Below are 23,300 nucleotides of genomic sequence, written 5' to 3' on the forward strand. Positions count from 1 at the left end.
CAACTTGCATATACTCCAGAATGTTATGAAGAGTGATCAGATGAATTGCAATTAATTGTAAAGTCCCTCTCTGCCATGCAAATGAACTGAATCCCCCAAAAAACATTACCACTGCATTTCAGCCCTGCCACAAAAGAACCAGCTGACATCATGTCAGTGATTATCTCGTTAACACAGGTGTGAGTGTTGACGAGGACAAGGCTGGAGATCACTCTGTCATGCTGATTGAGTTCGAACAGACTGGAAGCTTCAAAAGGAGGGTGGTGCTTGGAATCATTGTTCTTCCTCTGTCAAACACGGTTACCTGCAAGGAAACATGTGCCGGCATCATTGCTTTGCACAAAACGGGCTTCACAGGCAAGGATATTGCTGCCAGTAAGATTGTACCTAAATCAATAATTTATCGGATCATCAAGAACTTCAAGGAGAGCGGTTCAATTGTTGTGAAGAAGGCTTCAGGGCGCCCAAGAAAGTCCAGCAAGCGCCGGGACCGTCTCCTAAAGTTGATTCAGCTGCGGGATCGGGTCACCACCAGTACAGAGCTTGCTCAGGAATGGCAGCAGGCAGGTGTGAGTGCATCTGCACGCACAGTGAGGCGAAGACTTTTTGTGTCAAGAAGGGCAGCAAAGAAGACACTTCTCTCCAGGAAAAACATCAGGGACAGACTGATATTCTGCAGAAGGTACAGGGATTGGACTGCTGAGGACTGGGGTAAAATCATTTTCTCTGATGAATCCCCTTTCTGATTGTTTGGGGCATCCGGAAAAAAGCTTGTCCGGAGAAGTCAAGGTGAGCGCTACCATCAGCCCTGTGTCATGCCAACAGTAAAGCATCCGGAGACCATTCATGTGTGGGGTTGCTTCTCAGCCAAGGGAGTGGGCTCACTCACAATTTGGCCTAAGAACACAGCCATGAATAAAGAATGGTACTAAACACATCCTCCGAGAGCAACTTCTCCCAACCATCCAGGAACAGTTTGGTGACGAGCAATGTCTTTCCAGCATGATGGAGCACCTTGCCACAAGGCAAAAGTGATAACTAAGTGGCTCAGGGGAACAAAACAACAATATTTTGGGTCCATGGCCAGGAAACGCCCCAGACCTTAATCCCATTGAGAACTTATGGTCAATCCTCAAAAACCCACAAACTCTGACAAACTCCAAGCATTGATTATGCAGGAATGGGCTGCCATCAGTCGGGATGTGGCCCAGAAGTTAATTGACAGCATGTCAGGGCAGATTGCAGAGGTCTTGAAAAAGAAGAGTCAACACTGCAAATATTGACTCTTTGCATCAACTTCATGTAATTGTCATTAAAAGTATTTGACACTTATGAAATGCTTGTAAATATACTTCAGTATTACATAGTAACATCTGACTAAAATATCTAAAGACACTGAAGCAGCAAACTTTGTGAAAATTAATATTTGTGTCATTCTCAAAACTTTTGGCACGACTGTATATAACATGATTATAGAGGTTAGAGAGGTTAGGATGTTGCAGGTTTTAATCCCAGGACTGACAAGATTTCAAATTCTGACCAGATTTCAGGTGCCAATTAGTACCTATGTGTCCTTGAGCAAGACATTGAACACCAAACCCACCCCAGGGGCATTGCACTGCACAGCTAACTGTGTGCTACTCCCAGCCTGCCATGTGTGTACAGTATGTTTGTGATTGGTGCTGTGTCAGCAAAATGTCACATTTCTGTTGTACTGGACATAAAGATTCTATTTTATTCTAAATATCTATTCTCTTTTCTTATGTTTTCTTCTATTCTGTGTGTGGGGGTGCTCTATAGTGACTGAACAGCACTACTGTCTCCTGTTATACATTAGACATAGACACAATGTTTCACAGTGTGTGCTTGATAATGGATGCATCCGAAATTACACCCTATTCCCTTTATATAGTCATATAGAGTGCACCCTGGTTAAAAGGAGTGAACAATGTAGGGAATAGAGTTCCACTTGGGACACCTCCAATAACTCATCGGCTCTACCGTCCCAGCTACATACTGTACTGTGGCATTGTGGCTCGTGTGTTTAGACGTGTCACTCAAACCTCTCACAGAGCACTAACTCCTCTTTTCAAAACTCTGTCTGTATCTGTGCATGAGCTCCCACCCTGTCCCTAGACAGAGCGCTCTGATGAAGGCGATTCATGTCGAAATTCACATGGTTTGTTTCTCCCGTCAATAAATCGATCAGACTTACTGAGTGCTCTTTTTTATTTACTCTCCTGGATATCCTGGGGTACGTTTTTGGGGATTTCCAAGTCCCTCAGTTGAGCACCTGATCCCCCCCCCCCTTTTTTTAAATGTATTCTTAGCTGAAGCACATTTGGGTTTATCTTTTTTCCTAGGTAGATTACCCTCCCCTAATCCTAACCATAACTATTTGGGTTGAAATGTAAAAACAGATCATAGGTCAGCATCTAGAGGCAACTTCACTTAACTGTGTGGTGTCTGTGTGAGCACCAACCAAGGTTGGGCTCAATTCCATTTTAATTCAACTATCCCAGGAGGTAAAGTGACATTTTGTCAACTAAAAACATTGGGATTAGAATTGGAATTTCAGTTTACTTTCTGAGATCACTGAATTGAAATGGAAATGCTAAAACTGACCGTAGATCAGAATTGGGTCTGACCAGGGTGAAGCTAGCTGCCCAGCCTTCTGTGCTGTGCCCTGGCGTGTCCCAGAGTGCCACTTCCTTAGGAAAACATTCCACTTACACTGTCTGCACCACACTACCATGTTGTTATGCTGTGGCTCCTATACATAAGCACAGACACTCACATGGACACCACACACACATTCACTAAGTCTAAGATATGCTATGCACACATCAGTGGAGGCTACCGAGGGGAACCACTTAATACAAACACGATGTGCACACACCGACATGCTAGATGTGCACCAGCAAAAGACACCAATGTACGTAGACATAGGAACATACGTAGGCACACGTGTGCTCTACATGCACACACGCCTAAGTGCATGAGCAAATACGGATGTACATCAGGGCAAACGCACATAGACAAGAAACACACTGTCATATGTGTGCACAACATGCCGGCTTGCACCCACACAAGCCCCACACTGTCACAAACACAATTCAAACACACATATCAATATGGTGTTAAAATGAAACATACACCAATATAAATCACGCGTTCGGTAGAATCTGCTATGAAAACAATGAAATATTGGAATAAAATGGAGAACAAGTTCAAGGCAATGAGAGGCCAATTTGAGGCAAGGGAGGCTGGAGCGGTGGTGCATCAACAGGAGAAGAGAGGAAGGGGGCAGTTCAGTGGAGAAGTCAAAACAGAAAAGTTGTGAGGAGAGAGAAAGAGAGAGAGAGGAAAGAGGGAGCAAAGCTTACAGGCACACATTGAGCGACAGACAGCGGGGAAAGAAGAGAAGGACAGACAGACAAAGAGAATAAACGTATGGACAGACGGAGAGTGGAGGATTTTCAGAGCCAGTGAGCCTAACAAGAAAAGTGAACAACCACTGTGCCCCTGAAAAGGGTGAGTGAAGGAGGGAGAGAAAAAGGGAGGGAGGAGGGCTGTGCAGACAGAAGATGAGCGAGAGGTGAGATGGAGGGATCTGCAAAAGTTGAGGGACCAAAATAGCTCATGGACCGTGGACAGTTTTGTAACAGTCGTGTGAGAATTGTGGAGACAATAAAGCATGTACTGTGCCTGCAGTACAGAGTAGGGTAGGTTTTGGTTTGGCCACATACAGTTCTAGAACATGGAGCTACAATTCTGTGAAAGAGGTGAACGATTTTGAACTTTGAAGTTTTGGGAGGCAAGTACTGACGAATGAGAAGGATGAGAGAAAGACATAGACTGAAAGAGAAAAATTAAGAAGTGGTAGAAGTGAGACAAAAACAGAAACCAAGAGAGGGGGCCAAAGGGTAAGAGAGAGAGAGAGAGAGACACACACACACACACACACACACACACACACTGTACAGCATGACGAACGAACAGATGAGAGTGGAGTAGCGAGTGGAACAGAGGAAAGAGAGAGGGATCAAGAGAGAGAGAAAGAGGGAGGGAGAAAGAGAGTGACAGACAGGGAGTAAGAGGGAAAAAGACGGGGCAGTGTAAACTACAGGAAGCCACCGTGTCAAACAAACAGGGGACTAGAAGACCTCCAGTCCAGAACCAGCCACCAGCCTCCAGTCTCCATTGACTTCAGGGAGTTGCAACGCCTGCTGGACAGCATGTCGGCGAGCCCTGGTCCTCGTGACTCAGACCTACTTCTGTTGGAACTCCAGGCCCCAGGGCCGGTGGGACTGCAGACACTGTTGGACCTGCTAGTGGGGGTGTACCAAGAGTTCCGCTTCTCACCCCTTGCCAGGGAGAAGTACGTTGCGGGCTTCCTGCAGTGGGGTCAGTCCCTTACTTACAAAGCCTTAACTTAACACTGTGTGTGTGTGTGTGTGTGTGTGTGTGTGTGTGTGTGTGTGTGTGTGTGTGTGTGTGTGTGTGTGTGTGTGTGTGTGTGTGTGTGTGTGTGTGTGTGTGTGTGTGTGTGTGTGTGTGTGTGTGTGCAGATGTAACCTTACATGTGTACTTACTGATTTAAAACCTGCCTGTGTTTCAATTTGCTTACATGTATGCCGGGGGGGCCGAGTTTGCCCTTTTGGGATTATCCATAGGTTCTATTGCCCCGGGGTAAACTAAATTAAGCACAAAGTATTTGAAAGAAAACGATTACACTCCCCTGCGTATTTATTTGTAGAGTGAAGCTAAAACTTTTCATTTAATACTCTAGCATTTTGGATTTGAGACCAAATGTTTCATATGAGGTGACAGTACAGAATGTCAATTTTATTTGAGGCTATCATACATATATGTTTTACTGTTTAAAAATGAAAGCACTTTATGTATCTAGTCGCCCCATTAGAAGGTGTTATAAGAGCCATGGACAAATTGACTTATAGTGTATTAAGTGAAGTCAAAAGTTTAGTATTTGGTCCCATATTCCTAGCACGCAACGACTACATCAACCTTGTGACTCAACAAACTTGTTGAATGCACTTGCAGTTTGTTTAGGTTGTGTTTTAGATGATGTTGTGCGTTAATTGAAACGAATGGTAAATAATAATATGTTTCGGAACATGTCTACATTACATTGGATGCTACCTACCATCACTCTGGATAATCATGAATGAATGGTGAATGTACAAAGATCATACCCCTCAAAAGATGTGCATGTTTTGGAGACATGATCTTTGTGTATCTGAAACCTTTTGTGGGATATGGTTTCATCTTGACATTAGACTACTTTAGAAAACATTGGACAAACTTTGATTAGAAAGTGTAAAGTCCCTAAAATGGACAGCATTACGACTAGTTCTATGTTTATAGAAGCAGTCAACCCTTGGTTGTGGTGAGTGCATGTGATGTGTTCCCCAGAGTAGCGTACTGAGTCATGTTGTGTTCTACTAAGGGCAGGAGAATAAAGTGTCCTTACAGTGTAAAGACTGCAGTAAAAACACAAGGTCATGTAAGCCAACACCCCTCTGTTAACCTTCTTCCAGCCCTCGTGAGCCCCCATGATATTTCAGCTGGTGTCAGCCTGTTAAGCCCACCAGCAGTCACAAACACGTACACGCACACACACACACACTTTACAGCAGGAAATCACAGGACTATTTGCTGATTGCCCCCCCCGGCTACTAAAACTGAGTACTGTTTTATTGGGAACATTGGCCTCACTGTTGGACATAGAGTATGTGAAAAGAACTCCTCACATCTTCACACTTTTCTTTTCAACCTTTCATTGTTTTATCCTCCAATTCTGAAACTATTAATTGACTACAAAATCAGTCTCCGGATTTGAACCCTGTTGAAAACCTGTGGTTTGAATTGAAGAAGGCCGTCCATAAGACCGGACGAAGGATATCAAGGATCTGGAAAGATTCTTTATGGAGGAATTGTCTAAGATCCCTCCCAATGTGTACTCCAATCTCATAAAACATTTTAGAAAAAGGCTCAGTGCCGTTATCCCTTCAAGGTGAGGAATTGAAAGATATTGAAAACAGAGGTGGCAATAATTTTGACCCTTAACCTTGAGCGCTATTTTTTATTACAAAATCTCTTTCTTTTTTAAATTGTATAAGTATATAATAATATGTTCAAATTGTTTTGGGGCACACAACACAGCTCAGTATTTGTATTATTATTTTATAGTATTTTTTTCTCATTTTTATCAAGGATACCAATATGGACCAGACTGTATATTCCATGATATTTCAATCAAAAAGATGTGTATGCATGTATACTGTAACATGAATGGTTCCACATATATACTGTACAATACAGTGGCGGTGAGTGCCGTTTAAGATGAGGGAGGAAGATTTTTTCCTCTGGCCTTATTTCTATTACAGCATATTGGATGACTCTCATTCATGTTCCATTCACCCAGTTCAATGTAACAGCGATAGGTTTTGGCTACTACATGATACTTACATTTTCCCTATACCCATCATGAGGTGGCTACAACCTAGACTAGGTTGAGGTGGCTACAACCTAGCCTAGGTTGAGGTGGCTACAACCTAGCCTAAGTTGAGGTGGCTACAACCTAGCCTAGGTTGAGGTGGCTACAACCTAGCCTAGGTTGAGGTGGCTACAACCTAGCCTAGGTTGAGGTGGCTACAACCTAGCCTAGGTTGAGGTGGCTACAACCTAGCCTAGGTTGAGGTGGCTACAACCTAGCCATAAGGGTGTTTCAGTAGGTCTAACTAGCTTGCTGCATTTGCTTGCTAAGTAAGTGATACTGAAAGTCCAAAATAATGCAGAAATGTCTCTATCAATTTTTCTCTAGCTTCTCCTTTTTTTGGGGGGTAGAAATGATTTGGTTAAAAACTGTTCAACAATTGTCTTTCTCTCTCTTTGAGTTGACTACTCACTACATTTTATGTGCTGCAGTGTTAGCTAGCTATAGCTTATGCTGTCAGTACTAGATAAATTCTCTGATCCTTTGATTGGGTGGACAACATGTCAGTTCATGCTGCATGAGCTCTGATAGGCTGGAGGAAGTCCTCTGGAAGTTGTCATAATTACTGTGTAAGTCTATGGAAGTGGGCGAGAACCATGAGACCTCCTAGATTTTATATTGAGGTCAATGTACCCAGAGGAGGATGGAAGCTCGCTGTCCTCCGGCTACACCATGGAGTGCTGTTGAGGCTACTGTAGACCTTCTTTGCGAAATAGTGTTTTAATTAGTTATTTGGTGTCAATTGATTATATTTAGTATAGTTTTATCTAAAAAAGGATAAAAAATGTATGACATTCACTGAGGAGGATCACCAATCCACATCTTGTCAGATCTGTGCTCAAACTTAATTTCTCCTGTGCTCGTTTGAATAAACTCTTAGTGTACAGTATTTCAAAATGCTTCGTAAATATGTGATGCGACTGAGTGAGTGTGTGTGTGCACAAAACGTTGTGTACGTGCGTGTGCATGCAATCGCTCATGTCCTCCTGCTTCTGTGTTTGTGCAATTTAGTCCAGTGGCCGAGGGATATCATATGTCACAGAGATGGAGGTTCCTATTTTGGTCTTAGCATGTGTCCAGTCTTGCTCAGGGATGAGTGTACTGTAGAGTGTCAGATGTGGAACGTTGACCAGTTCGTGGGATTAGTGTAGGCTGAGTGGGTTAGACCTCAGTTAATCTTTGCTTAACACAGTCAGCAAGGCAGAGAGTCAGGCAGAGAGTCAAGGAGACGTTGGTTGTGGGGATCTGAAATCCCCAAAAGTCCCCACAAAGATAGTAAATCAAGGAAAATTCTCCCTCGTGTGGACATTTCCCACATCCCTCAGAGGATAAAGGCTATTTTAAGTTTAGGGGTTAGGTTTAGGTTTAGGGTTACAATTGGGGTTATAGTTAGAATTAGGGTTCGGGTAAGGGGTTAGGAAGGGGTTAGTTTCAGGGTTAGGATTTAGGAGTTAGGGTTAGGGTTACGATTTAAGGTTAGGGTTATAGTTAGGGTGAGGGTTAGGGTTAGGTTTAAGGGTTAGGATTAGGATTTTGAATGGAAGTACATTTTAAATCCCTATGAGGTTAGATTAACATAACATGTGTGTGTCTGTCAGTCTGTCTGTCTGCCTTTCTTTCTTTGTTTCTCTCACTGTGCATCTTTCTGTCTGGATCTGTGTGTATGCCCCCCCCCCCCCCCCTCTCTCTCTCTCTTTCTCTCTCTCTGTCTCTCTCTCCCTCGCTCGCACTCTCTCTCTCGCACTCTCGCTCTCTCTCTTTCGCTCTCTCTCTGTCTCTCTCTCGCACACTCTCTCTCTCTCTCTCTCGCTCGCTCACTCGCTTTCTCTCTCTTTCTCTCTCTCTCTCTCTCTCTCTCTCTCTCTCTCTCTCTCTCTCTCTCATTCTCTTTCTCTCTCCATCCCTCTCTTTCTGGCAGGGTTCTGGTCTGGTCTGGTCACTCCCTACATGGCATTCATAACAGAATGAGTTTTCGATGGGGACATGGCCAAAGTCAACATGCACAGGAACAGGCTGTGGCTCAATCACCCTCCTTTTCAGCTTTTCAGCTTTTCATTGCTCCCGCTTTGAGAATGCAATGTCATAGCTGCCGACAAGTGTATTACATTAATCATGTAACATTACATCTCTTGGAATGACTGTGTCAGCAGCTAGAGGAGCTATATGAGTTTTCAACTTGGGATAGTTCCTTATCCTGTTCATGCTATTAGTATTTTGCATCATTATTTTGGGTTATTATGTTATCTCCCAACAAATCAGGATATGTGTTTTATGGTGCCAAATAGAGAAGGTGTTGCATAGATGCTGTGTAGATGCTGTAAAAAAGTCACCTGACTTACCCATATGTCACTCAACCTTATCAAGTCAGCTCCTCCACTTATTTAAAGTTATTAAGAATCTTTCTTTCCAAAAAATGTACACAAAAAGATAGCAACAGGACTCCCACCCCTCCTCCCTCACGCTCTCTTTTTTCTCTCACTTTCTCTCTCGCTCTCTCTCTCTTTCTCTTTTTCTTTCTCTCTTTCTCTCTCTTTGTCCCTCTCTTTTCAGCTCCCTGTCTCACTAATTTTTCCCTGTCTCTGTCCATCTCCCTGGAGGAAAGACATGTCGATTTACAGATGTAGGAACCTTGAGCCAGTTTGCTACAGCAGAAATGTAATTCTGCAGCAGGAAATGTGAATTATTATGTGTATTATAATTCATGTACTTTTTTTCCAGGGGTTGATACATTTTCATTTAGGGCAAATAAAGTCTGAAATGTTGAAGTGGAATTTACTAACTTTTAGAAGCCTTTTAAAATATTGAATACACTACAAGTTAGCAGGAAAATGCTCATCAACAAGTGATACAATTAAGATCCTACATCTGTGTGAGACAGTTGGATAGCTTGGCACAATTTCACCAGTAAAGGACTGTGGTAAACAACACAGACAGGAAGAGGAGAGGAAAGAATCTCATCCCACTCCATACCATACTTTCCATCAGGGCCCTGTTCTCTGTCAACGTGTGTGTGTGTGTCCCTAGGGTTTGTTTATCTGGTGTGTGTCCTTAGGGTTTGTTTATCTGGTGTGTGTGTACCCTGTGATAATCTAATTTTAAGTAAGCTACTATGAGAAGCCAAATGAAACATTTTCTTATATAAAAATGTTTCTTTATTTTTATTTTTATAATGTTTTGTCTCAATGATTCTGGTAGTTTATATGCTAAAATGTTGTTGTTGTTGCTAAAACTACATCAAAACCTCAGGAAAGGCGGCAGGATATTCACGCCATCCTTTTCATCCATTCAAATCGTTGACGCGTGCGGCCATTCCTGACTCCAATCAATGTTAATGGATAGAGTCAGGATAGGCGTGGCTCCTTTGCCTAGCTTGAAGTAGCTTTGTTCGTTGCATTGAGACAATTTCATATTTATTTGCACATGGGTATTGCCTGAACATGTTGTGTGGGAAATCTGGGGTAAGCTCTTTACACATGTTGGCGTGTCCACATAATGTGGCACTCGCATCTGTTGAACAGAACGAACGTACGGACCTATTCGCATAACTCAGTAGGGAGTTAGGTGAAAAAGGGACCTATACAAAGGTTACAATCATTTTTATACATAGAATAAAGTAGGTAGAGTCTTGTCGTATCGCCTTCTGAATGGTCCAGAAGGGTTGGAGGCGGACCTGCTCTAGCCAGAGCAGGAGCCCCATTGGTGCAAAGCAGAGTCTTCTGTTCTGAGCACCCGACCAGTTGAGGGGAGGGTGAGGTGTGTGTGTTTATGCAATGGTATTTGTGTGTCAGTGGGGGTCGTGAGGCAGGACAACAGAGAGGGGGCAGTTTTATGGCTGGGTGTATGTGTTCTTGCGATGGAATGTCTTTGTTTCCTGGGGTCGTGGGACAACAGAGCTGAGGGGGGTAGTTTTAGGGGGGTAGTTTTATTGCTGGGTGTGTGAGCTGGTTCCTGTTTTAGCAGGGGTACATAAGATGACTTGAGTCAGGCGGTTTGGCTTGGCGCTGAATAATATATGAGCTATGTGTATGAATGTTTACATATATATATGACAATTGTCCACTCTGAAATGTCATTACCAATTAATACTTTTTACCCGGACTTTTACACATCTTGGACATTTACTTTGGCTTTGTGGATGTAACGGAAATGGGGCTTCTCCCGCCACTAAATGCGGGCCAGAGCCTTGGCATGTGTGCAGTGTGGGAGAACTGTGTAGCACAGCTACAGCGTGTGTGTGTGTGTGTGTGTGTGTGTGTGTGTGTGTGTGTGTGTGTGTGTGTGTGTGTGTGTGTGTGTGTAACTTTTTGTGTCAGTGTGTAAATGGAACCAAAGGAGGCCTTGGACATGTGTCTCCCAAACGAGCATAGGCCTGCTGTGTGCATGCAGAATAAAATAATAGCAGAGCCATGTCCGTGACTTCTACAATGCCATCACCGAGAGGTTCGCCCTGAATGACAGATGAATGGAATTCATTTGCAAGTAAAGGTAGGCCTAAATGGATTTTCCTAGGCTACTGTTGAATGGACATGGGAATAGACAACATCCCTTTGATGCGTTTGATTTATCAAGCTCGAATTTCATTTTGTTGAGTCCCTTTTGCAACGTTTTGAACTGGTAATTGTAGATATGGACATTTCGTTTGAACCTTATTTATTATGTACAGTATGTGTGTATAATAACATTTTACATAATAATATTATTGTGTGTGCGATGCATTGAAAGAATTGTAAATTCATTTTGAATGGAGTTTGCTTTGCCACCTATTCGGATGGAATGTGTCCATGTATTGGTCTTTTAGTGCCAACTATTGGTTGTAACTTTGGATGCTACATCGGTCTACAGCTGAGCTGAGTTGAGCAGTGTGTCATTTTGTTGGGTGATATGAAATATGCCACCATCAGAGACGATTGCTTGCGTATCTTTGCTAAATTGTTTGGGAATTGTTTGTCAATATGTATGGTTGTATGGTTAACTTGGGCTTCATCAAGGTTTATTGTGAGTAAATCTGGCTTTGATAATAGCCAGTTCCTACCCAGTCACCGACCTCACCGCATGTCACTGGTGTGTGTGTGTGTGTGTGTGTGTGTGTGTGTGTGTGTGTGTGTGTGTGTGTGTGTAGGAGGATAAAGCTGATCAGGATGGGTGGAAATCGAGAAGGATGATTTCTGACCTCACATCCTCTCCTGTGGCATTACAGTCATCATCTCTTTAAACCAAGCATGTCCTGCTGACAGGGACACCTTCTCTGACACTCCAGAGTGAAGTTTCCCATAGGAACAGATCTAAGATCAACTCCCTCTCTGCCAATCTTAACCTGAACCATTATTGCAGAAAATGCTAAACTGACCCAAGATCAGCCTCCAGGGTATACTTCACCCATAGCCATTCTCTGAGAGGTAGTTAGAGGCTAGTGGGTTCCTACACTGTGATTGATGAGCTTGCCTGGCACAATGGAACATTTGCAAACATGGCACATCTGACACTCCAGGCTGGCTAAATCAAATGCTGGTGGGTTCAGGATGTTGGAACCCCTATGAGCTATTAGTAAGGTTAGAAACTCTATCATTGACCACATTTACATGCACACCAAAATCCTGTTATTATATCCCGTTTACAATAACCCGAATAAGATGCCTGGGATACGTTGATCTTAGAGGGGATACTGTGGCATGTAAATATCTTATCCCGTTTACTGTTGTTTTTCGCGATATGCGTAGGCTCAGTTTCGCATAGTAATCAATGTAAACTGTTGTGTTGAGGGTGGAATTTCAACCACAAGATTATGTCACCATTATAATGAATTCTCAACATATAAAAACCTTGTAAAAATATGTTTTAGTTGTACCTCTGAAACAATGTCAGATCTTCAACACTATATCCACTATCAGAAGATTTAAAAAACAATAGGCTGGGCAGCACCTCCTGGAGCAGGGATCAATAACCAGCTTTCAGGGCTAGAACCACTCAGTTTATAATTACAAATGTTTTGTAGACCACAAATTGACTGCAAGAAGCCCAAACAGATATAATGTTTGACTTTAACGTAATCATTTCAAACCTTGCTTACATTTGTATACTATCACGTGTCTCTCTATTATGCGTGGGAATACTTGGGAACAGATTTCTTAAATTAAAATCACTTGGAGCTCATTTCCTGTTGTTTTTACAGTCTTATGTCCCAAAAATTATAATAATTATAATAACAAAAAAAATATTACAAAAATGTTTTTGTTCAGAAAACTTGGGGTGCCAAATAAAACCACCCGCGGGCCGTCAGGCTGAATAGAAATAGCGCACATAGAACATATCTACCACTTCTTGGACTTGCTTACAATGCGAGTAACAGATCTATAACTCATGTGAATTTGATCAGGTCGCCCAAAAAGTTATGTTGCAGCTTTAATAAGTAAATATAGTCACTGTTGCTATCATTTTTTCCCCAAAGGGTAGGTTTAACAGATACAAACTTTATAAGTCATATGTCAAAAATGTGACTATTTAGGCCTATATATATATATATATATACATACAGTGCCTTGCGAAAGTATTTGGCCCCCTTGAACTTTGCGACCTTTTGCCACATTTCAGGCTTCAAACATAAAGATATAAAACTGTATTTTTTTGTGAAGAATCAACAACAAGTGGGACACAATCATGAAGTGGAATGACATTTATTGGATATTTCAAACTTTTTTAGCGAATCAAAAACAGAAAATTGGGCGTGCAAAATTATTCAGCCCCCTTAAGTTAATACTTTGCATTTATATCCAATAAATGTCGTTCCACTTCATGATTGTGTCCCACTTGTTGTTGATTCTTCACAAAACGTTTTATATCTTTATGTTTGAAGCCTGAAATGTGGCAAAAGGTCGCAAAGTTCAAGGGGGCTGAATACTTTCGCAAGGCACTGTATTCGGCCCCCTTGAACTTTGCGACCTTTTGCCACATATTTTGGCTTCAAACATAAAGATATAAAACTGTATTTTTTTGTGAAGAATCAACAACAAGTGGGACACAATCATGAAGTGGAACGACATTTATTGGATATTTCAAACTTTTTTAACAAATCAAAAACTGAAGAATTGGGCGTGCAAAATTATTCAGCCCCTTTACTTTCAGTGCAGCAAACTCTCTCCAGAAGTTCAGTGAGGATCTCTGAATGATCCAATGTTGACCTAAATGACTAATGATGATAAATACAATCCACCTGTGTGTAATCAAGTCTCCGTATAAATGCACCTGCACTGTGATAGTCTCAGAGGTCCGTTAAAAGCGCAGAGAGCATCATGAAGAACAAGGAACACACCAGGCAGGTCCGAGATACTGTTGTGAAGAAGTTTAAAGCCGGATTTGGATACAAAAAGATTTCCCAAGCTTTAAACATCCCAAGGAGCACTGTGCAAGCGATAATATTGAAATGGAAGGAGTGTCAGACCACTGCAAATCTACCAAGACCTGGCCATCCCTCTAAACTTTCAGCTCATACAAGGAGATGCAGCCAAGAGGCCCATGATCACTCTGGATGAACTGCAGAGATCTACAGCTGAGGTGGGAGACTCTGTCCATAGGACAACAATCAGTCGTATATTGCACAAATCTGGCCTTTATGGAAGAGTGGCAAGAAGAAAGCCATTTCTTAAAGATATCCATAAAAAGTGTTGTTTAAAGTTTGCCACAAGCCACCTGGGAGACACACCAAACATGTGGAAGAAGGTGCTCTGGTCAGATGAAACCAAAATTGAACTTTTTGGCAACAATGCAAAAAGTTATGTTTGGCGTAAAAGCAACACAGCTCATCACCCAGAACACACCCTCCCCACTGTCAAACATGGTGGTGGCAGCATCATGGTTTGGGCCTGCTTTTATTGAGCAGGGACAGGGAAGATGGTTAAAATTGATGGGAAGATGGATGGAGCCAAATACAGGACCATTCTGAAAGAAAACCTGATGGAGTCTGCAAAAGACCTGAGATTGGGACGGAGATTTGTCTTCCAACAAGACAATGATCCAAAACATAAAGCAAAATCTACAATGGAATGGTTCAAAAATAAACATATCCAGGTGTTAGAATGGCCAAGTCAAAGTCCAGACCTGAATCCAATCGAGAATCTGTGGAAAGAACTGAAAACTGCTGTTCACAAATGCTCTCCATCCAACCTCACTGAGCTCGAGCTGTTTTGCAAGGGGGAATGGGAAAAAATGTCAGTCTCTCGATGTGTAAAACTGATAGAGACATACCCCAAGCGACTTACAGCTGTAATCGCAGCAAAAGGTGGCGCTACAAAGTATTAACTTAAGGGGGCTGAATAATTTTGCACACCCAATTTTTCAGTTTTTGATTTGTTAAAAAAGTTCACTTCATGATTGTGTCCCACTTGTTGTTGATTTTTCACCAAAAAATACAGTTTTATATCTTTATGTTTGAAGCCTGAAATGTGGCAAAAGGTCGCAAAGTTCAAGGGGGCCGAATACTTTCGCAAGGCACTGTAGCGTTTGCAAAGTCATCAACAGCTATTGTTTCAATTCAAGCCAAAAATTTGACGAAAATAGGCAATACATATAGGCCTATGGTTTTAAGCGTTGGTTGATTTAAAATGTAATCTTCAAGTTAATCATTAATATGTTGGATTCACATCTCCTTTTCAACAAAAAAATTGAAGTAAAAAATAGAACTACATCAAATCAATCTTGAAATAAAATCACATTTTATTTGTCACATGCGCCGAATACAACATGTATTCACCTTACAGTGAAATGCTTACAGGGGGTACTGGTACAGAGCCGATGTGCGGGGGCACCGGTGTCTAGGTAATTGAGGTAATATATACATGTAGGTAGAGTTATTAAAGTGACTATGCATAGATAATAACAGAGAGTAGCAGCAGCGTAGAATATGGGGGGGGGCGATACAAATAGTCTGGGGTAGCCATTTGATTAGATGTTCAGGAGTCTTATGGCTTGGGGGTAGAAGCTGTTTAGAAGACTCTTGGACCTAGACTTGGCGCTCCGGTACCGCTTGCTGTGCGGTAGCAGAGAGAACAGTTTATGACTAGGGTGACTGGAGTCTTTGACAATTTTTAAGGGCTTCCTCTGACTCCGCCTGGTATAGAGGTCCTGGATGGCAGGAAGCTTGGCCCCGGTGATGTACTGGTGCAGCTGTAAAACCTTTTGAGGATTGAGGACCCATGTCAAATCTTTTTAGTCTCCTGAGGGGGAATAGGTTTTGTCGTGCCCTCTTCATGATTGTCTTGGTGTGCTTGGACCATGTTAGTTTGTTGGTGATGTGGACGCCAAAGAACTTGAAGCTCTCAACCTGCTCCACTACAGCCCCGTCGATGAGAATGGGGGCGTACTCGGTCCTCCTTTTCCTGTAGTCCACAATCATCTCCTTTGTCTTGATCACGTTGAGGGAGAGGTTGTTGTCCTTGTACCACACGGCCAGGTGTCTGACCTACTCCCTATAGGCTGTCTCATCGTTGTTGGTGATCAGGCCTAACACTGTTGTGTCATTGACAAACTTAATGATGGTGTTGGAGTCATGCCTGGCCGTGCAGTCATAGGTGAACAGGGAGTACAGGAAGGGACTGAACAGGCACCCCTGAGGGGCCCCTGTGTTGAGGATCAGCATGGCGGATGTGTTGTTGCCTACCCTTACTACCTGGGGGTGGCCCATCAGGAAGTCCAGGATCCAGTTGCAGAGGGAGGTGTTTAGTCCCACGTCCTTAGCTTAGTGATGAGCTTTGTGCGCTCTATGGTGTTGAATGCTGAGCTGTAGTCAATGGACAGCATTCTCACATAGGTGTTCCTTTTGTCCGGGTGGGAAAGGGCAGTGTGGAATGCGATTGAGATTGTGTCATCTGTGGATCTGTTGGGGAGGTATTCAAATTTGGGGTGGGTCTAGGGTTTCCGGGATGATGGTGTTGATGTAAGTCATGACCAGCCTTTCAAAGCACTTCATGGCTACCGACGTGGGTGCTATGGGGCGGTAATCATTTAGGCACGTTACCTTAATTTTCTTGGGCACAGAGACTATGGTGTTCTGCTTAAAACATGTAGGTATTACAGACTCGTTCAGGGAGAGGTTGAAAATGGCAGTGAAGACACTTGCCAGTTGGTCCACGCAGGCTCTGACTACACGTCCTGGTAATCTGTATGGCCCTGCGGCCCTGTGAATGTTGACCTGTTTAATGGTCTTGCTCACATCGGCTACGGAGAGCATGATCATACAGTCGTCCCGAACAGTTGGTGCTCTCACGCATGCCTCAGTGTTGTTTGACTAGAAGAGAGCATAAAAGGAATATAGCTTGTCTGGTAGGCTCGTGTCACTGGGCAGCTCACGGCTGGGTTTCCCTTTGTAGGCCATATTAGTTTGCAAGCCCTGTCACATCCGATGAGCGTCAGACCCAGGGTAGTGGGATTCAATCGTAGTCCTTTGTGGGGTATTGTCTGTAGATTGTTGAGATTTAAAAAAAATCCATTTTAGAATAAGGCTGAATAAGGCTGTAACATCACGAAACTCAAGAGGTCTGAATACTTTCCTAAGGCACTGTATAGGGAATAGGGGGCCATTTGGGATCCAATCAAGGAAGCAACAGGACTCTGCAGGATTATGTTGTTTCCACAAGAAGCTCTCTCTGTCTCTCTCTCTCTCTCTCCACTGAAAGGGTTTACAATGTTGCCTTGGTCTTGCACGCATTCCTCCCCACACAAGAAGGCATGGGAGAAAAAAAGGAAAAATTATGGGGCTGAAAAACCTGCCTTAAAAAAGTATTAAACGTTGGTGGCTATTCTTAGACACACTCTTAGACTATTTCAGACCACCAGTGTCTTAAAGGGGAAGTGGGGGCTTGTTACCGTCATAAGTGCATACATTTTTCAGATGGTGGCCCCAGAAAGAATTAAACCCACAATTCTGGCATTGCATGCTCCATGCACTACCAACTGAGTCACAGAAATACACATGCATGTGTTTGTATGAAAGGTAAAAGGAAATGAACGATTCTTGCCAGCATGCCCGGGGGCCTTCTTGTTAACAGTGTGTGTGTCAGGCTTGCTTTTAAAGGACATGTGATGTATAAAACATTTTCTCCATAGAAAACAAAAAAATGCTTCAACAATGCATCAACAAAAAAATGCTGGCCCTGATTACATGACATTTTTTTCCCCAACACCCTCTTTCCTTTCTTGTCCAATAACAACTCTCTATCCTCTAATCACAGTGGAGCCCCTGGTGAGGCAGGTGAAGAAGACGCGCATCAAGAGGGATGACTTCCACATCTTGAAGGTGATTGGTCGAGGGACCTTCAGTGAGGTGAGAGGACACCGCACAAGGTCAAGGTGCACATTGGACAATTGAATCTTGTCTCCGTTGTGACATGTTTGTGGCACCATATTTATAGGTGGCTGTAGCGAGGATGCGTAGCACACAGCAAGTGTACGCCCTGAAGATTATGAATAAGTGGGACATGCTGAAGCGAGGAGAGGTAAACATAAACACACATACACACACAGGAACTTTTCAGTATACTGTATTCTCATTATTCACATAACGGACACATTTTGTGTCAGCACCGACTTCCTCCCTTTGTTGCTTCTGGCTTCTACTGTAAAACAGCATGTGACGTCATCCTTCTTTCTGTGTTGCGTCTGTGTGTGTCTGTGTATGTCCTGTAGACAGCTTGTTACCAAGAGGAGAGAGAGGTTCTGCTGAAGGGCGATCGACGCTGGATCACTGAGCTGCACTACGCCTTCCAGGATGACAATTATCTGGTGGGTATCAGTAACAAGCACTCAGTTACAAGGGTCACGTCAGTGGCAGATTCTTGTCTGTTCTGTTCATCAGTGTCATTTCAGGGAAACCCCCTGTGTACTTTGACTGAAGCTACACTGTCTTTTCAGTGTAAATGTAGCTGCCCTCAGTTTCTTTCCCTCAAAATACACCAAGGAAAAATGAATACATTTCTCGTCCACTCTCTTTGTTGGCACTATCTCTCCCCTTGCACAATATCTCTCTCTCTCTCTCTCTCTCGCTCTCCCTCTCAGTACCTGGTGATGGACTACTACGTGGGTGGTGACCTGTTGACCCTGCTCAGTAAGTTTGGCGACCGTATCCCTGAGGACATGGCGCAGTTCTACCTGGCTGAGATGGTCATGGCCATTGACTCCATCCACAGGATGGGCTATGTGCACAGGTTAGTTAGTCAGAGACACCCGGAAAGACGACACCATCCAGCAAATAATTTGTGGTGTTCCTAGAATTCCCCCCCTAAAGTTCTGAAAACAGTCATGTTTCTGGAAGGAATGTTCGAAAGAACACTCAGAAAACAGGGAACATACTGCGAGTTGGTATTCATGTCATAACAAGGAATTCCTCTTGACCACGCCCACAAATTGGGGAAAACAATCATTATTTCGCAAAACTCCCACGTAGAGAAACTCTGTGGCTTCAGGGTATTCAGTGTGTAAGAGTGGGAAATTGTGGGGAGGCTAGACGTAGCTATGTGTGTGGAAAACATTTTATCACAGGTAAGACATTTAACTTGTATAATGTAGTGTGTTTGTAACTCCACTTACTACTTGAAGCATTATAGTCCGTTTTCTTGTGTTCTTTTCTTAAATTTAGTTTTGTAACTGACTTAAAAAAGCAGAGAACAAGAAAATGGTGTTTGAAAAAGGTGACATTTTTCATTGTAGGACAATGGGGTAAACAAGGCAACCGCAGGTTGTTTGCCCCACAGGTGGGCGTCGCCGCTCGTCTATTTAATACTGACTAGGACAATTGTTCCTTACTTTGGAACACCTACAAGGGAAGTTCAGAGAACATTGTTGACTATAGAATGGATGAATATATCAGCATACAATAACTTGAAAACACAATTTTTTGGAGTGTGGACCATGGACTGCATCTAATGGTTTATTTTTGGTCCATGCACCTCAAATGAGTGCAGGATTCCAAGAACCATGGCAAAATTAGTTATGCAATCTCATATAGATGGCCTGGGAACGGGAAGACCTTTGAAAGCACATAGACAGATTGGCATCTGTTACTCCCTTCTGCAGGGACATCAAACCTGACAACATCCTGCTGACGGCAGAGGGCCACATCAGGCTGGGGGACTTTGGTTCCTGTCTGAGGGTCCAGGAGGATGGCATGGTGAGAGGCCCCAAAGGGCTGAAAAACACTCACAATTCACTCCACTGTTAACAATATTGCTGTGCAAAAGTTATAGACTGGGTATCGAACCTGGGTCTACTGTCACAACCCACTGGGCACACCACATCATTTCAATGTGGATAATTGGGCATTTCCTTGAGACGTTGATTAAAGAGATTACAACCTATATTCACCCACTCAAAAAGACAACTAATAGTTTGTTGAATTTCTAATGCGTTATCACTATGCTTTCAACAATCTAAAAGCACAACCTAATTCCAATGGAAAAACAATGTCACATTTTTGTGTAATTGTCACCCAAATGTTTATCACTGCGCTTTTACCTATTTGAAAGCACAGCAACGTTCAAATGGAAATACGATGTCAAATTGTTTATTTATGCAACAGATTGTGTTGTCACTGTGCTTCATTTAATAGCAGAACCAAAATGACCTGGATTGCAGTTGAGATTACATTAAAAGTACACGATCAATGCCAGCGATCAATGCCGTTTGAGATTCTGTGCAGATTATTAGAGCAATTGTGAAGATCTCTACAGACCTGCAACGACCTATGCATGCTATCTAGAACATGCACGCTTCATATGATTACATAAGACAAGTATAGTTACAGTAACCTCAAAATGTGGCCATGGATGTGTTAAATAACATGGTGCTATGGTATAGATACAGATACTGTGCCTATCGGCATCTTGTCTGTTGGTAATGGGGTTACCTTGGCAAACATGTCAGAGCGGTCATACCTTCTTGTCCCATATACAACAGGATTTTCCTGATCCTGGTGCAGAATACACAGGGTTTCTCCCTCCCCATATTGACTGATACCATTCAATTCAATAATAAAAAAAGAATACAAGTAAAAGTTGTGTCTAGTCAGTGCCAGGTCTCTCTCCATTTTGAGACATCAGTATCAAGCCCGTCTGTATCAACAGGTCAGTCTAAACAAACGTAATTCTGTTCTCACCATCGATCACCTTTCGTGAGCAGGCAGGAGGTGAGGCTGGAGGTAAGGTCTTTGCTAGTGCCCCATTAATGGGCATGGCAGCTCAGATCAGCTCCTGTCCGGTTGTGATACAGCCTTGAATCAAACCAGGGTGTCTGTAGTGACACCTCAAGCACTGAGATGCAGTGCCTTAGACCGCTGCGCCACTCGGGAGCCCGAGATTAAAGATACTGCTCGGTCACACAAACACACGCACAAAACACTGATTACATTATCAACGGTGGTTATGATTCAAATGGTGGAACCAACCTGATTGCTGTGCTCACCTTTCTATTTCACCTCAGATATCATATGAAATAGAATGGTAAACGCAGCAATCGGGCTGGTTCCACCATTTGAATCAAGTGTCTGCCCTGCTCACAGCGAGGACATGATGCATGATGCTGAGGGTCCCTTGCTGGTCTTCTCTATGTTGTATGTTCGGCTGCAAAATTGACATCTCTCAAACAACTGCAGCAGGCAATCCTCATAAACAATTGACTTTCTCATCTTATGAGGTGGTGTTGACTGAGAGGTCCTGTGACAGGGGGATACAATAGACAGCCAAGTGGTAAATTGCATGTTACTATAAAGAAAGGACAACGCTTTTTGATAACACTTCACAACCAAAATGATTCTACCCACTATACATTTCACATCAGGGGACCCAGACTGTCCTTGATTCAGCTCAAAAATAGATGTCTATAATTGGTTCAGATTTGGTCTGGTCTGGGACATCTATGTTCACAGGTTTGGACAGCACAGTACAGCTCAGTACAGTAGAGTACTCTGATTAGGTATAGAAGTAGGCCTAGGCTACCTGGCCTGTGCATAGATGTAGACCTATAAATGTGCCCATTTGGGGATCTGATACAATTTCTGATTGTCTTGACTCACCATCACTGTGTTTTTAAATTTTTAATTTAACCTTTATTTAACAAGGTAGGCCAGTTGAGAACAAGTTCTCATTTACAACTGCGACCTGGCCAAGATAAAGCAAAGCAGTGCGACAACAACACAGGAGTTACACATAAACAAACGTACAGTCAATAACACAATAGAAAAAAATCTTCTCAAAGTCCTTTTTTTCTTCGCCTCAAACAGCAAGTAAACAAAGTCTGTTTCTACCTCCATTGAGAATGAAAATAGTTTGCCTACTAGCTCTCTCCCTTTTGATAACCACTCAGCATGTAATGCTCTGATCCGGTGGAAACGCCATAAAATAGGCCTACCTGATTACTTCTTATCCCTTGTGCAAATATCCTACAGCTGTCTCTGTCTGTCTGGAGCTCACTGGTGTAGGACACTCTGAGGGCCCAGAATATTTTATACAATGTTGCAAATTTGCTGGCACGATCAGGCTGGACCAAATTCATAGTTGATATAATGTTTTAAGTTCCTTGCAGACTGGCCATGCGTAGCCAGTGTGATTCATAGGATATTTATTTTCATCGGGATATTTTCGACCTGCAGGCTGCAATGTTTTTATTTGTTGGTTTATGAAGGCTATTTTTAAATATTGGCAATAGAAGTTACTTTTAGATGTGTGTCACTTTCATTTAGATAGTGTTTTGTTTAACCACATTACATTGATTTTGAGATATGAAGACTTTATTAGAAATTAAATGAAACTGTTCCACAAAAATGTGCATATGAAAATCATAACAGGCATGCAGATCAGTAGAAATGGTATAACTTGGCACTCCAAATGGAAAAGCTTGCTCACAGCTGGTGTAGGCTATTACCGGCAACTTTTAGGAGCCTAATGGCGGAATCTGCGAAAGTGGGAGGAGGTGGGTTGGAACAGTTTTTTTTTTTCTGGATAGGCTATATTAATCTCTGTCTCCCTCTTTAGTCATTTTTAATATCAGTGCTTAAAGCATCAGACAAGCTCAGTAGCCTACATATATTTGATTTTATTCAAACTTAGGGTGTTTCTATTATAGAAAAATAAACATTTAAAAATGTCAACCAATCGATTGGTCGAAAGAACAGATGACTCGGTTGACCAAGATTTTTTGGGGTCATTCAGCAGGAGCTCTTATCCAGAGTGACTTACACTCAGTGCATTCAGCTAAGGTAGATAAACAACAACATATCACAGTCATAGCAAGAATAAAAAGCATCTGTAACCATTACTTAGAATGTTATTGTAGCTGAAGTGGTCTGTTTGTTTATTCTGTATGTTGGAGTACTTTGAACATCATCACTGCACCGGGACATAGCGTTGTACGAGATCTTCAGTTTCTTGGCAATTTCTTGCATGGAATAGACTTCATTTCTTAAAACAAGAATAAATTGACGAGTTCAGAAGAAAGTTCTTTTTTTTTGAGCCTGAAATCAAACCCACAAATGCTGATGCTCCAGATACTCAACTAGTCTAAAGAAGGCCAGTTTTATTGCTTCTTTAATTTAGGACAACAGTTTCAGCTGTGCTAACATAATTGCAAAAGGGTTTTCTAATAATCAATTAGCCTTTTAAAATGATAAACTTGGATTAGCTAACACAACGTGCCATTGGAACACAGGAGTGATGGTTGCTGCTAATGGGCCTCTGTACGCCTATGTAGATATTCCAGCTACAATAGTCATTTACAACATTAACAATGTCTACACTGTATTTCT

General features: G+C 42.5%; 1 protein-coding gene across 2 annotated transcripts in view; it reads left to right on the top strand.

Moving 5' to 3' along the window:
• Nucleotides 1-3,363: 3,363 nt before the first annotated feature.
• dmpk (DM1 protein kinase) overlaps nt 3,364-23,300 on the top strand; it is a 37,891-nt gene continuing 17,954 nt past the window's right edge. For both annotated transcript variants that reach the window (XM_020485845.2, XM_020485847.2), the window contains exons 1-6: nt 3,364-4,407; nt 17,740-17,831; nt 17,920-18,003; nt 18,194-18,289; nt 18,563-18,711; nt 19,580-19,673. In XM_020485845.2, coding sequence (XP_020341434.1) covers nt 4,239-4,407; nt 17,740-17,831; nt 17,920-18,003; nt 18,194-18,289; nt 18,563-18,711; nt 19,580-19,673 — 684 coding nt within the window. In that variant the 5' untranslated portion in view covers nt 3,364-4,238. The remainder of the gene's footprint in view (nt 4,408-17,739; nt 17,832-17,919; nt 18,004-18,193; nt 18,290-18,562; nt 18,712-19,579; nt 19,674-23,300) is intronic.

The sequence above is a fragment of the Oncorhynchus kisutch genome, linkage group LG6, assembly GCF_002021735.2.
Source record: "Oncorhynchus kisutch isolate 150728-3 linkage group LG6, Okis_V2, whole genome shotgun sequence".
NCBI classification, from domain to species: domain Eukaryota; kingdom Metazoa; phylum Chordata; class Actinopteri; order Salmoniformes; family Salmonidae; genus Oncorhynchus; species Oncorhynchus kisutch.